The following is a 16,011-nucleotide window of genomic DNA, read 5'->3' on the forward strand; positions in this document are numbered from 1 at the left end:
AAAGGCAGTCAAATCACCATATTTATTCAAATCAAAGTAAACGTAAAGGCCGTCACAAGATGGTCAAAACTTTCCTCAACAGGGGCCTCACGAGCAGGGGCCTGAAGTAATAAACAGATCCAGGGCCCTGGAAACCATAGTCATGAAACTGGACTTGTCATACCTTATATGGACAGAGTACAGCTGCTTATGTACAGTATCTTGAGTGTCTTGATTCCTCTGCATGCCAGCCACAGGCCGTCAACCTGATTTAGAGTTACTCAAAAGATTTCTTCAGCAGCCAGAACTGATTTGATGAATCAGTAACTAAGCACATACAGTAGTAGTAGTTTTACGTTTTGTGCCAGTGTTCATCAAGCCATGTTATCTAATGGTAGGTTTCTTTTAGTAGTATATTTAGTTTATTTTTACATTGAAACAGAAGCTGTATTCTTTTCATCCCAATTGTGTCTTGTATCTGAGTGAAATGGCTTCTTGAACTTTAATTGGTTTTGGCATTATTGTGATTTTATTTTTTGATTACTAGAGCACATGAATTAAAAAAATTATGTGCATAGCTAAATAATTTATAATAAACACTGAAATATTTCATAAAATAATTGCCAATTTTGATTTCATGGTGACTTTAAGGACTTTAATCTTGGATGTTCTCAAAATTAATACTTCAAAACTGGGGGGTATACGAGAAAATGAAAACATTACACATTGATTGACAGAAAAATAGTTAAGACAACTTTATTGTGTATCAAAATACTGTAAATCAAAACTTTACTTTTTTTAGACAATTTTTTTTAAAATTCTGGAATACTGATTATACATTGACATTGGAGCACAAAGGGCTAAAGAGCTGACAAAGTGAGCGCAAGTGACATTTTGCCAAACGTTACGATTTCCAAGTGTGTTTTACATAACCAATAATAACTCGAGCAGTATGCATCAAAAATCTCCCTTTCGTTACACTTTCAGCCAAATGACATGGTCATCTTTATTCTGCTATGTAACTTCCCTTTGGTTTCTAAATCACTTGGCACACAATCCCGGTTTTAAATGGCACCTAAGTGACATTTTCAAAAATGTCTTAATGGTCAAACGGAAGTAACATGCAGCTCTGTAGATTGAAAAATATTCAAAACACTCAAGTCAGACCAGCAGAGCTTTGGTACCAGTGTTAATTCAGTCTATGTGACAGTCTATGGTTAAGCGCCACTTCACCCAATGGTAAGTTAAATGAAAACAAGTTTGTTAAACAAGCGGCTGAATCACATCTATATTTCTTCTGCTACTAGCAATGGTTACTCTGTACAGTTATGACTGGAACAGCAGTCTCCTAAACCAGGCAAAACATACTAGCAGCTACTCTGTGTAAAGGACAAGATCAGTAACAAACCAAACACGGAGCAAAAGCCACCAGGACCCTCTGATTTAAAAGATTATAGAATGCAGCAAATGTAACGAGATCCAAAAATGACTGGCATACAGTGACAAGGTGCTTCTTTTAAATCCCCCTCTTACTTGAAAGCTGAATAGTGGTGCAGGAAAATACTGGATAAGAGAATCATAAAAAGGAAGGAGGAGGACAAGAGAGTTTTCAGTGTTCATGTATTTGATGTTGGAAGGAGCCTCAGATGGTGTTGGAGGTTTTGTTGGAGGGCAGTTAGACAGTGATGTGATACGGGCTCCCGGGGATGTGCTCATCGCCCCATTTCACCACCAGGATGTACTCTCCTTTCTCCTTCAGCTGGTAGGACACATTATAGAGACGGTTACCCAAGTGTTTCACCAAGATCTCTTCACAGGGCACTTTGGGCCCATCCACTCCAACCAGGAGCATGTTCCTCCCTGAGTGGACAGATGGAAATACAGAGTCAAACATGTGCATTGAACAGGAACGTTTGATATGGATCGGAATGTTTAATAGTTAGCCTAATTGTTTAAAGTCATCCATCTCTTGCCCGTACCTGCTTTACTACAGTCCACACTGAAAGTGTTCTTCTGTCCTATGAAGCCCTTGTTGATTCCCAGACCCTTGGCAACTACACGGCTGGCATCAGAGCTGCCCCAGCCTGGTGCTGCCTGCTGGCTTGTCGTCACGCTGCGGGTCACAGGGTCAACCAGTACTGATGAAGTCTCATGCATGCTGTGGCTATTGACCAATCGGGAGCCTGCAAAGGACACATTTGAAATTATGCACAATAACTTTTCTGCCCACCACCAATTAGATACCATGATAACATTTTTAGTTGACAAATGAAGCAAAAAAACAAACAAACAAAAAAATTAAAACACTAAGATAAATCATGGTATGTAATTGTTATAAGTTGTTATTGTTGTTATAAAACTGAACCTTAAGCATTGTTTTCTTACCTGTAATTTTAACTTTGAACGGGCTGCCAACAATATGGTATGGTCCACCATATTTGATAGAAATTAGGTAGTTTCCAGGCGCCATAGGTGTGTAGGTGACCTTGTAGCCCTCTGGGCATTCCTGACAGTCCATCTTCACCTTGGAAGGCCCATCGATGGTCACTGCCAAAGCACCCGGGCCAGCTGAACTGGTGTTCACAATGAATTCACACGGAGATCCTGAGAAGGTAGTGGTGTAGGGTCAGTTGCACTGTCACACTGACAACTATAAAAGATCACACTATACATGATATCTAAAGCTCTTTGTACCAGTGGTGCCTCCTTCCAGACCAGCTCCATAAGCAGACACCATTCCTGGGTCTCCAGCCTGGCCAGTTTCACCAACACGGATCTTGAAGGGGCTTCCAGGGATGTGAGAACCATTGAATTTCACATCTATCAGGTACAGGCCATTCTCCCTGGGGATGAATCTCACAGCATACTTATCTGTGAGGAAAGGCAGCAAGAGGAAAGCAGTTGAAGATAAATTACAAATACTGGTAGCCTTGAGCTAATCAAAGTAATATAATTTAAGTCCTTTTTGAAGCTCTTAATCTTTATCCTGGATGCTTCATTTCCAAAAACATGTAAATGCCTCAATGGGCTTTTTGAAGTGCGAGCATACAATGCAAAACACAGTCAAACCAAGCCATCATTACCTTCATCGATCTCTGTAACACAGCATTCCTCAAGCGCTCCAGATGGGCTGTGAACTTTGGCATCGATGACTCCCTTCGCCCCATTTAGGCTCACAGCAAAAGAGGCCGGCTGGTTCACCTTTAATCCAGACTCCTGCATTAACATGACACTGCCACACTCAACCAAGGATCAAAAACTGCATAAAAATCTGACACTACAAACATGCGACAGACCCTCGCCTAATATGACTCTCTACATCGCTTACCTTCAGGCTAACAGGGTTAAAGAGAGAGGCTTTGAGAGACCTAGAAATGAAAGCCCTCCACCCCCAGCAATTCACAAAAGGAAATAGTTCAAAGTCACAGAACAGAAAAACAAATTAGCCTCTTTTGCCCTCTTTAACCCTTTAGCCTATCATTTCCATCCATGTTGACGGTAGGGCTGTTGGGAGCCTTTAGGACAAGGCACGAGAAATACAAACAGTCCTTCAGTATCCCAGAAACCCCAGCACAGCCCATGAACACAGCAGCAACTGATAACTGAGGCCTTTTTGTTGTGATTGGTGTATGCAACCTTTTACTTAATTTATCAACAGATGAAAAAAGTAAAAGATGTACCCATTATGCAGCTACCGAAGGTGTGTATGTATGTGAGAGTATGTGGTGTACCTCTCCTTTCCTGTACTTGTGGCAGTACCATGACATGAAGCGAAGTTTGATTTGTTTAATGTGAGGTAATGTTTTCACAGTCATCGTAGCTGCTGTGCCAAGGGTTCACTTGGAGTTTTTTTTGGGTGGACAAATGTCTGTCTTTCTCGAAGCCTCACCTGAAGACTGGCAACAGTGAGACGGCGGGCGTCATCCGATGGCGAGGCCACTGGCACCACAAATGGACTGTCAGGGATGTGCTCATCATTGAACCTGATGGATACTTCATAGTCACCTGAAATGGATTGAGACCAGTCAGCTTAGACACTTATAACTTTCCATAAGAATGAACAAACTTCCTGAAGTGTAAATGTGTTATATACAGGGAGAGTCCAGAACAAAAGCCTCACCAGGCTCCTGGACAATGTAGGAGACACCGCTGGATCCATCCTTGCGGTCTTCAAAAGCAATCTCTGCCTTGCTGGGTCCCTCTACCGCAATGGACAGACCACCAGCTCCTGCTTCACGGGTCCAAATGCTGAACTCAGCTGCACATTGGGAAAACATTAAGCATTGAGGTGCAGTCACATTTATCATTGTTCTGGGAATTTTTGCAGGTGAAATGCAGTTTTTTTTTCAATCATGTTCCACACAATGGGGATTTTCGCTTGAAGGTGAAAGATGTCCCAATGGGTTCAAGTTGTTCATGCCATCTCATACCTGGTACACCTGCCTCTGCTCTCTCTAATCCTGGGCCTCCAGCACGGACCTTATGGGCACCTCCCTCTCCAAGAGGACCCACAGTGAACTGGAAGGGGGATCCAGGGACATGTTGACCTTGATACTTCACACTGACCGTGTGCATACCCATCTCTGTGGGCACGAAGCGAATGCAGTATGTGTTGTTTTCTCCCTCCATGATCTCTGCCTTGTGTACTTTGCCAGATGGGCTGGTCACCTGAGCAGTCATGTCTGCGATGCTGATCTCTGTGGATCAAAAGCACAGAGGGCAACAGATGTACGTGCGTTAAAGGAGGGGATTGTTAATAATGATTATGTTAATATTTTTCCCACAGGTCTTACCGGGGATCTTCAGGCTGAGGTCGCACTGGCTGCCAACATTGGCCACAGAGGCAGCTCTTCTTCTGCGGGTGATGCTCTCCTTCATCCGACCCTCTCCTGTCACTTTGACGGTAAAAGCACTTCCTGTTGGAAGAGCATAACGGATGAAGTTTAACAGTCAATTTAATCATACATCAATAACTGACCAACTAAAACTGCCATTCGGAAAGTACAGCACTGCTAATAAATACCTGGAACATGCTGGTCTGCAAATTTGATGTTAATTATGTAATTTCCTGGTTCTGTGGGGCAATATGTGACTTTGCAGGTGCCATCTTCCTGATCTTCAGTGTTGATATCTACTTTACTGGGTCCCTCAATAGACAAACTGAGTCCTCCATATCCTTAAAATAAATACAAACAATTGAATAAAAAAAAAAAAAATACAAATAAACACATAAACTAAATACAAAAAATATAAAACTAATCAAATACATAAATGCATAAAAAAAATTAATGAATCCAACATTTTTGCTTTTAAACATGTTAATTACCTGCATCTCTGGTGTCAATGACAAATTCTGCAGGCTCAAAGGTACGGGCTTCACTCAGGCCTTGACCAGTTACACGCACACGGCTGGCATCACCGATTTCTGATTGGTTGATCATGACTGAGATGGGGCTATTAGGAATATGACGTCCATTTTTCTTAATGTTAACAAGATGCTCTCCAATTTCCTTGGGCACAAAGGAGATACCTTGAGAGAAGACACCAGAAATAGATGTGATTAGAACAACTGCAGACTTCACCCTTGTGAAATGTGACATTTCATTTCACATACTGTCACTTCCATCGTAACACTTACCCACATGCCCATTCCTGAGCATCTTGAGCAGACACGGCTCCTCCCGGCCAGAGGGGGTGGTAAGAGACGCGGTCAGCTGGCTGAGGTCCAGCTCGCCGATGTCTAGAGGGATGTCAGCAGCTGAGCCCACCTTCAGATGAGACATGCGCATCGAGTCATCGCCTGTGGACAAACACAGAGTTGATGGCATCACTTCAAACAATGGACATAAATTGACTTGTTTTCCATCTAAATATCATAGCAGCTCTTAAAGCACCTGTGATCTTGGCCATGAAAGGGCTACCAGGAATGTGCTTGTCATTGTACTTGACAATGATGTTGTAGTCACCAGGAAGAACAGGTAGATAAGACACAGTGCAGGTACCATCCTGATTATCAGTGCAGCTGATGTCTGCCTTTGACGGACCCTCGATGGCCAGAGACAGACCACCTAATGAACACATGACAAATATTGTAACCAGCTTTTCATTTTGGGCCATTCAAATGAATTTAAGGTTGTCTGTTAAAAACCAGCGGCATTACTTACTATAAATTAATGGCTTAAGCAATAGATAAATAAAATTAATAAAATAAGAACAATAAAAAAAAAACAATACATAGGATATATATAATAGGATAAATAAAACTAATAAGAAAATTAAGAAATACAAATAAATAGGATAAATAAAATAAGAAACGACGAATTAAAAGCTGAATTAGTCAATATGTGAACATCTATACCCTCTCCAGCATCCTTGGTGTTGACGGTGAAAACTGCAGGCTTATTAACCATGCCATGAATTAGACCAGGACCATAGGCAGTCACATGACCACTGTTGACATAATCCACATAGAACTGCAGTGGACTTCCTAAGAGGCAAGAGGAGGAATTCATAATTGAACAATTTATTTTATTTTTTTTCCCCAATATATTGATTAAACCAAGACATTTTGTAAAGCATTTAATTCTCTTGTAAACTTGTTAGTATGGCTGGAAAAAGAAACAAGTGACCAATCACAGGCTTGTTTACCTGGGATGTGTATTCCATCGTATTTGATGTCCATCTCATGCAGGCCAGCCTCAGTTGGGGCGTATTTCACGGTGACTGTGCCGTCCTTGTTATCGGTAATATCAGGCTTGGCCACTTTTCCAGAAGGCATTCTTACATCACCTTTAAGGCATCGGGTACACATAAGAATCTTCTTGTAGAAATCAGGACATTTCTATTTGATTGATTTGTAGAGTAGAATACCTGTAATTTCTCCTTTCTGGATGGTGAAAGGAATGACCAAGTCGAAGGGTCTCAGACCAGCTACATCCAGTCCGTTCATGCCCAACTGCCCGTCTGTAGCCTGTGAGGAAGAAGAGGGGAATCAGTCAGATCAAAACTAACCATGAGGTGGACACTGAACTCAAGACTGCCATCAGAACCCCAAGATCTAAAACTAACATGTTTGTTTCTGAGGTTTACGTCAAGTAATCTGAATTTACTAATTGCTTAGTTTGTTCAATATTACTTTTTATTCCACTGTACGTTTCATTTACTAGGTCATGAGTCTACTCAATATAAATGATCAATGAAGCTGCAAGATTAAGAAATAATGCAAAATATTCATTGTTTTGGGAGAAGTACACAAATTTTTTCTTGTCTGTTAAAAACCAGCGGCATTACTTACTATAAATTAATGGCTTAAGCAATAGAAATAAAATTAATAAAATAAGAACAATCAAAAAAAAACAATACATAGGATATATATAATAGGATAAATAAAACTAATAAGAAAATTAAGAAATACAAATAAATAGGATAAATAAAATAAGAAACGACGAATTAAAAGCTGAATTAGTCAATATGTGAACATCTATACCCTCTCCAGCATCCTTGGTGTTGACGGTGAAAACTGCAGGCTTATTAACCATGCCATGAATTAGACCAGGACCATAGGCAGTCACATGACCACTGTTGACATAATCCACATAGAACTGCAGTGGACTTCCTAAGAGGCAAGAGGAGGAATTCATAATTGAACAATTTATTTTATTTTTTTTCCCCAATATATTGATTAAACCAAGACATTTTGTAAAGCATTTAATTCTCTTGTAAACTTGTTAGTATGGCTGGAAAAAGAAACAAGTGACCAATCACAGGCTTGTTTACCTGGGATGTGTATTCCATCGTATTTGATGTCCATCTCATGCAGACCAGCCTCAGTTGGGGCGTATTTCACTGTGACTGTGCTGTCCTTGTTATCTGTAATATCAGGCTTGGCCACTTTTCCAGAAGGCATTCTTACATCACCTTTAAGGCATCGGGTACACATAAGAATCTTCTTGTAGAAATCAGGACATTTCTATTTGATTGATTTGTAGAGTAGAATACCTGTAATTTCTCCTTTCTGGATGGTGAAAGGAATGACCAGGTCGAAGGGTCTCAGTCCAGCTACGTCCAGTCCGTTCATGCCCAACTGCCTGTCTGTAGCCTGTGAGGAAGCAGAGGGGATTCAGACAGATCAAAACTAACCATGAGGTGGACACTGAACTCAAGACTGCCATCAGAACCCCAAGATCTAAAACTAACATGTTTGTTTCTGAGGTTTACGTCAAGTAATCTGAATTTACTAATTGCTTAGTTTGTTCAATATTACTTTTTATTCCACTGTACGTTTCATTTACTAGGTCATGAGTCTACTCAATATAAATGATCAATGGCAGACAAAGAGTAATATTCAACTGTCATCCTGATAATATAAAATTATGGCTGATGTCCACATATACTAGTGTTAAAAGTTTGGGGTTGATAACATTTTAAAATGTTTTTGAAAGAAGTCTCCTATGCTCACCAAAGCTGTATTTAATTGATCAAAGATACAGTAAAATGTAGTTTATTCTCATGATAGCAAAGCAGAATTTTCAGCAGCCATTAATCCAGTCTTCAGTGTCACGTAATCCTTCAGAAATCATTCTGATATGCTGATTTGGTGATCAAGAAACATTTTTTAATATTATCAATGTTAAAAGATGTTTAAGCTGCTTAATGTTTTGTGGAACCGTGATGCACTTTTTTCAGAATAGAATAGAAAGTAAAAATAAATAAATAAATAAAATAAAATCTTAGTGACCCCAAACTTTTTAACGGTAGAGTATATTGATTTTGATGTCAAGAAAACAAACATTTTGTATATATATATCAAAAATGGAGATGAAGCACATAAACAGCAGACATGACAACAGTACCCTTAAAAACAAAAACAAAACAATGATAATGGAGATGAGGATGACGAGGATGATGATGCAGCCACCAACACTGTGAGAGAGAATGACACTCTAATGAGAGATTGCAGGATCAGTCAGTGATTGACCAATCTGGAGAAGGGGGTGGAGAAAAAGCCAAGCAGACAAGTGACAACGTGATCAACGATGATGTACCACACACAAAAACAACATCTAAATGCCCACACAAAAGACAATGACAGTGTCAAACACACAGCATAAGCTCGGCAACAACCAGCCATTTTGTTCAAATGTAGATTCCCCACATTTATTGCTTTCCAAAATGGCTGTCATTCTATGTTTCAAAGAAAATGTATTCAAGAGTCCACATGAAGGCAGAATCATTGGAAATGAGGTGAAATAAACCCTAAACCTGGAGGAAGAGGAAAAACAGGAGGGTGAAAAAGGGAAGGACGTAGGACTGATTTGGGACTCATCAGTAGCAGAGCAGAGAATGGAGACGGGGATGAAAGAGGGGTGTCAGTACCCATGGCTGGCCCATGTTGGGCGCGTAGGCATACTGCAGGTTCTGGGTCTGCTGCATTAGTTGGTCAGGAGAGTCACCTTCCAAAGCCTGAGACAGGGCAACAGAATCAAAGATGAAATCCCTTCAATAACAACCACCTCTGGTTCAAAGCTGCTCTACCAGGAACCCGCTTTAAGAGATCTAGATTCTTTACAAACAACAGCACATCCCGAAATTAAAATGGTGTAATTTTTTACCCTTATGTTTTTCCAAAACCACTGTTTTTGTGTTAGGAATTGGCTGAAATATCACTAAATGATGTCTGATATTTGCCTCAGCACAGTAATTCAACTGTAAACTTAAGATTAATTATATTTAAGAAATGCAGAAAAATGGTAGTAAGATTGGTTACAGAATACAGTCATCACTCCTGTAAATAACTAAACTGTGTGCGAATGCAACAGTATTGAGGACTTTCTGACTTCATACTGTATGCTGCATCTTTTCTATCTGATCAGACTTACGGTTTTCTTTAAATCGACGATCAAATCTCTCAAAAATCTCATAGATCTACACTGACAGACTATTCAAATGAGCCAAGACTCTTCAAACTCCAACTGTCAAAAATTCAAATTTAAACATTCAAACTTAAATGTAAAATCTCTCATTAATATGCTAAAACATGGTAGAAGTATCAAAACATGCTATAAACATGTTGCATAAAATTAAAAACATTTAGGCTAGAAGTTTACTTTGTTGGCTTGAAAAAGTTTGTCTTTCAAATGTCTCAATCTATTTTTTAAGAAACAGACACAGTATCTTGAATCTTAGAAATCACAAAATAAATTTGTCTTAATTTTAATATATTATCACTCCCAGTTTCTGTGAACAAAGTTTGAAAACAAGCAGCTCTGTCATAATTACAGCAGAAATACCAGAGAAAATATCTATGGCAATAATGGGGGGGCTTTGAATTTTTTTGTTGTTGGACAATGAGGGGCCTTTGAGTCTAAAGGTTGAGAACCGCTACCCTAGACTAGAGGAAAGAAAATCATATGGTTTTGGAACAACATGAGGATGAACTAATCCTTTATCCTTTTTTTTTTTACTAATCCACTAGGCATGTTGACGCTTACCACAGTGTAACTGCAAGAATGAGCTACGAATTCATTCACACTGTAATGACGGTTTTGCACTAAAGGTTCACAGGGTATATTTAACACACTATCCCGCTGGAAAGGCTTGCCTGTGAGAGTTCAACATTTGAAATGAATAAACAGTGCTCCATATGAACACAGGATCTGTGTGGCATATATGTACCGTGACTTGGAAGGGGCTGTTGGGGATGTGCTCGCCACCGAAGCGCACACAGATGACGTATTTGCCAGGCTGTGGTGCTGTGTAGAAGATGTCAAACGTTCCATCCTCATTTTCAACTACGTCCACATCCACCTCGCCTCCATCTGGAGTGCACACTGTGCATGTCACCTTGCCCTTCCCAGCCGCCTTCGCGTCCACGGTGATGACAGTCTTCTCTCCGATCTGAATAGTTGGACCAACTCCAGCTCCTACAGAATACAGAGAAAGGTTTAGTAACAGGTAATGTGCAGGCAGATGTTTTGTTATTAGGTAGTTTAGTACCCATCTCTCCAGAGTTACATTCCACCATGCACTAGATGCAAAATGTCTGGAGCGTCAAGGCAACAGCTTTAGAGATTTAGGATCGATCATTTAAAAAGATCTGCTTCTCATCTAGACCAATGATTCTCAACCAGAGAGCCATGGCCTACTAGAGGGCCTCAGCAAATTTCCAAGGAGACCACAGGAAGACATTGATAAACAAATAATTTATCATATTAAAATCAAACCTTAACCTAAATTCAAATACTACAACAAAAATAATGTGTTAAAGCACTGTTTTAACTGAACACATTAATTCCTGATTCTCTCTCTCTCGCTCAAAAAAAATGAAAGGTGGTTAATTCAATATATTAGAACTCCCAGTTTGTTTTAATATAAATCTTGAAAATAAACAGCTGTTGTCATCATTACATTAAAAATACCAAAAATATCTTAGCCTTTATGGGGTGGGGGACTCTGGGTCAAAAAGGTTGAGAAAGCACTGATCTAGGCATCTGTTCCTCCTCAGTGACTTCAAAATGATAGATCCACTATCCTTTTTGTCTGCTACCTCAATTTCCAGAGTTATCCATTTAATAATGCGATCACTAATACAAAAGAAATGTACGAAAGCAGAGAAAAAAAATATTATAATACAATAATAATTAAATAATATCAGCACATGTACATTCCACCATACAGGCATATTAAAGACCTGTTAAGTTAGTCATTAGTCACCTGCAGTCAACAACTACTTTGCGGTTGTACTTGAAACGCAAGATTATCTACATGCAGTATGAATTACGTCTTAGCTATAGTAGTGGATAGGATGGCAAATTATAAGGCCTTTAGTATCGGACACCGTGCAATTCTGCATGCAGTACCAAATAACAAGACTAGAGCATTATTCAAAGCGCTTACCCAAACCGTGACCTCCAATTGAGACTGAGAGACCGTGAAGCAGAGCGAGAAAAAGTGAAAAAGTAACAATCAGGGCAAAATACAACAAAATGTGTGCAAGAGATAAAACAGAAGTGAGGAATGAAGTGATGGGAATGTGAGCAGCGCTGCACAACAGGAGGTGTGTTTCTGGGTGGGGGATGAAGATGGGAGCAGTACACAGAACAAACTTTACACAAAAAGATAAAAATCTGTTCCCTTGTGACAACCAGCCTGAACACTGAGGTTTAGATTAAATGGAAAAATGGTTCAAAGAACACAGTGGAGAGTCATCAAAACATTCATTTTCCAGTGGCTCCCAAGCCACAGAATTTATTTTGATCCCTCCACTCAGTGTGCACACTGACAGACCATCTTAAAACACCAGAAATGGGTAAATAAAGAGGCGCATTGACCCTCTCCTTTCTATAATATGGACATCAAGCAGTTTGGCTTATTTCGCAGAAAAATAAAGTATTTTGAAAAACTGATACTGCAATATTTAGCCTTTTTTGCTATACATATATTGTGATAAGAAAACAATGTAAGAAATACAGGAATTTTCACCAGATGATATGAAGAGTTATATTTCTAAAATCTAAAACTTTTTTTGATGTGTGAACCATACTTTAAAGGGTTGAACGATTCAGAAAAATTTGAAATATTTGGTTTTCATAGCCAAATTCTATTTTATTTTATTTTTAATTTTTGACATTCAATATGACTGCAAAATAAACACTATTGTCATTGTTATTAAAATATTACATACATTTTTATTTCACAGTGCAGTAGTATTGCAATATTTAAGATACAACTTGTGTTGTTTTTAAATGTGCTATAGAAATAAATGATTGATTGATTGATTGATTGATAAATAAAGTACAACAGTAAAATCACAATGCTAGTATTTACATTCTAATATTTTTTATTTTTAAGTGTAAAACTTAAACTTAAACTTATATTTTGGCTGTTTGCAAATTATGCACTGCCAGTTTCAAAGTGAAGCATGGCACCATGTGCAGCTCAGGATACAGAGTTTCAGCTGTATTTCAGGTTTAATGTAATAAAGATTAAGTAATATTTGATTATCACATTAAGCAATTCCGATTATATATCGTTTTAATTTCAACAACATGCTGTCCTACTATATTATTATATTACTCTCTGTATTTAGAGCTCAATAGTTAAGTTTGAAATGAATGGAAAGGGGCCTGCAATGGGTAGCAATCAGTCAAAATAAATGACCATTCTGTACATTACTGATACGACCGGAGCATTACATACCTGTGACTGTGCATTTGCTGGCGTCTCCCGTTGGCAGGGCTCTGATACGATATGGAGAGTATGGGATCTCATCACCACCATATTTGATGAGAATGGTGTAGCGGCCAGTCATGTCAGGCACATAGGACACAAGATATGTCCCATCCTGATTATCACGAATGTTAGCCTTCTTTGGCTTCCCTTCAGGGTCCTAAAACAAGCATTAAGAACAGAACAATGCATAAAAGGTTGAATGAGACCATGGCAACTTTATATCTGTAAAGAGAAGCATCAGCTCACAGTGATCTGGACAGCCAAAAGTCCCTCTCCTGCATCTTTGGCATCAATAGTGAACTCCACAGGCAGACTGGCAGGCACACCGGTGGTATTCAGACCAGGGCCGCTGGCACGGACCTTACTAGCATCATGAGTGGGCAGAACCTTCAGCTTATAAGGACTGAATAAAGAGAGAGAGAGAAGAGTGTGTGAGAGAGGGGAAATCAACCGCAGGGACGACAGGGACCAGGGGAGTTAAAAAATGCGCCAGGCCTGCTATAATACCAACTCCAGTAGTCGATGCCAATACCATCGAAATTTCACAATACTATAATGGCAATTTCAAGACTGCAGCAAAAACTGACCTTCTACTGAGCACACTACTTCATGCTGTTAAATATTAATATAAACTATAAAATACATCCTTCAAATAGTTCTTAATTGAAAGTACTCACTATCAATACTGTCTGATAAAGTTTTGTTTATTATTATTATTGTTTAAAAGGGTCATGAATTGAGAAATCAACTTTTACATGAGCTTTTGAGATATAAGAGGTCATCGTACTAAAAGAATATCCTGTAAGTTTCAGAACTGAAAACGTTCTTGTTATTTAGGGCTGGACGATATGGGCAAAATTTATATCACGATATATTTCTTAATTTCGGTCGATACGATATAATTCCGATATCGATATGAACACTATTTATCTGAAATAGAAATCTTTTGTAACATTATAAATGCCTTTATCATCACTTTTGATCAATTTTAAGCATCCTTGCTAAATAAAAGTATTAATTTCTATCATTTCAAAGTGCTCCGAGTCGCTGCAGAAAACAAAAAAATTGAACAACAACAAAAACTGGAAATGTTGCTGGAGACGGGCTTATTTAAAATGAAAACTCATGCTCTGCTAGCAGGAGGCGCTTTTAGAGTGATAGAACTAGCGGTTTCTCCAGTAATGGCTGTAATCAAAGCAGCTCCGCTCATGAATGCTACTTTTATCAGATCAAATGAAAATGCCATCGAAGCTTTTCTGAAGACAGTCCGTTCTCTTCAGAGATACATTCATATAAAACACCCGCGCCGTGTTATGATTTTGAAACGTGCAGTGCTCATGTTTATTCAACGAAGTCAAACGGCACAAATAAATCAATGTATGGGAAACTGGTAATGTATATCGAAATATCGGAAATGTGTTTAAAAATCATATCACCGTTATTGAAAAAAATTATATCGCGATACATATTGATATTGAATTATTGTCCAGCCCTAACTGAAATAAAAGCTTTTATTGACACCAGGCCCAGCGAACGCCAGATCCTGGAATGTGCCTGTAATAGGTTAAACACCGCCTCCACAGAAGAATATCAACGTCCAATTATGTAGCCCCGCCCACTGATTCGCTCATGACATAGTAGGGAAATAAGGTTAGTGGCGCTAATCTGGATCGAGCAACCAAGCAATAAACATGCCGTTAAAGATCGCAAAATATTGTGCAGTGCCTGGTTGTGGAAGGACGTCGCTGCATAACCTTCCTTCAGATTCAAATAATAGGAATGCGTGGTTAAACTTTTTTAATGAAGTTTCAGCTCACAAGAGTAAAACATTGAGCGTTTGTTCGCTTCATTTCACTGCGGATTCCTTTGTAAACAAGACACAGGTCGACACTGGATTTGCAGAGAGACTGAGATTAAAAAGCAATGCTGTGCCGTCTATATTGGATCCGACAGGAATGGCGCAGCACACTTTAGTGAGTAAAAAATATTTGTACTATGTCACTATTGCTTTATTAGAGATCACTTGATATGTCCTGATTATGTGTACGTGTCTAACCAAAGTCACAGAAAGCTCCAACTATGAAGGACATAGCTTGTCAAACAGACAGACAGAAAGTTAGTTTACTATGCAAAACTGTTATCCAATCATAGCAGTGGGCGTTTACTTCCAAGTCTTCAATGCGGCATGCCCATAAAAACAGAGCGTCTCTCGAGCCGACCTCAAAACCAGGGTAGAAAATAGTCTATTACTTATTGATTTTGATGTTTTTTTTAATGTAAAAACCACGTGAACATGATAAGTGGACTTCAGACAACAGTATAAAATAATAAAAAAAGCCAGTTCATGACCCCTTTAATAATTTTAAAGTGCCCCTATTATGGATTTTTGAAAATTACCTTTCATGCAGTGTGTAACAATGTGAAGTGAATGAAAACATCCTGCAAAGTTTTAAATCTGGAAGTGCACTATGTATAAAGTTATTGTCTCTCAAAAGAAAGAGTCGACTCAATCATTGAAAGGAGTCATTTTTTAAATGAGACATTAGCATATTGCCCCGCCCACTTGTTAGTCTTTTCCCGTTGGTCTGAATGAAAATGCAAATTCATTCTTTGCCACTAGATGCAGCTTTTGGAGCAGTAAAAATAGCGGTTTCCCTGGTAACGCTTTACACAAAGCAGCACTGCGCTCACAAACGCTGCTTTATCAGGCATTACAGGCTCATGATGAAATGAAAATGAGACCAATCGGACCAATCACCGCAGATTAGCGTCACAAAGAGGGGGTTCTTGGAAAAATGAATC

General features: G+C 39.0%; 1 protein-coding gene across 3 annotated transcripts in view; it reads right to left on the reverse strand.

Moving 5' to 3' along the window:
- Positions 1 to 709: 709 nt before the first annotated feature.
- The window catches only part of LOC107712729 (filamin-A-like), a 47,103-nt gene continuing 31,801 nt past the window's right edge, over positions 710 to 16,011 (reverse strand). The window contains exons 27-47 of one of the 3 annotated variants that reach the window (XM_016518059.1): positions 13,456 to 13,612; positions 13,177 to 13,366; positions 11,875 to 11,898; positions 10,654 to 10,901; positions 9,355 to 9,441; positions 6,850 to 6,949; positions 6,628 to 6,768; positions 6,338 to 6,466; positions 5,874 to 6,047; positions 5,618 to 5,779; positions 5,306 to 5,509; positions 5,003 to 5,155; positions 4,773 to 4,895; positions 4,410 to 4,676; positions 4,100 to 4,237; positions 3,869 to 3,984; positions 3,063 to 3,195; positions 2,674 to 2,850; positions 2,365 to 2,583; positions 1,959 to 2,162; positions 710 to 1,839 (exon numbers count right to left, since the gene is read on the reverse strand). In XM_016518059.1, the coding sequence (XP_016373545.1) occupies positions 1,655 to 1,839; positions 1,959 to 2,162; positions 2,365 to 2,583; positions 2,674 to 2,850; positions 3,063 to 3,195; positions 3,869 to 3,984; positions 4,100 to 4,237; positions 4,410 to 4,676; positions 4,773 to 4,895; positions 5,003 to 5,155; positions 5,306 to 5,509; positions 5,618 to 5,779; positions 5,874 to 6,047; positions 6,338 to 6,466; positions 6,628 to 6,768; positions 6,850 to 6,949; positions 9,355 to 9,441; positions 10,654 to 10,901; positions 11,875 to 11,898; positions 13,177 to 13,366; positions 13,456 to 13,612 (3,331 nt within the window). In that variant the 3' untranslated portion in view covers positions 710 to 1,654. The remainder of the gene's footprint in view (positions 1,840 to 1,958; positions 2,163 to 2,364; positions 2,584 to 2,673; positions 2,851 to 3,062; positions 3,196 to 3,868; positions 3,985 to 4,099; positions 4,238 to 4,409; positions 4,677 to 4,772; positions 4,896 to 5,002; positions 5,156 to 5,305; positions 5,510 to 5,617; positions 5,780 to 5,873; positions 6,048 to 6,337; positions 6,467 to 6,627; positions 6,769 to 6,849; positions 6,950 to 9,354; positions 9,442 to 10,653; positions 10,902 to 11,874; positions 11,899 to 13,176; positions 13,367 to 13,455; positions 13,613 to 16,011) is intronic. The other 2 variants (XM_016518061.1, XM_016518060.1) reach the window with 2 other exon arrangements.

The sequence above is a fragment of the Sinocyclocheilus rhinocerous genome, unplaced genomic scaffold, assembly GCF_001515625.1.
Source record: "Sinocyclocheilus rhinocerous isolate Xijiao unplaced genomic scaffold, SAMN03320098_v1.1 scaffold418, whole genome shotgun sequence".
NCBI lineage: Eukaryota > Metazoa > Chordata > Actinopteri > Cypriniformes > Cyprinidae > Sinocyclocheilus > Sinocyclocheilus rhinocerous.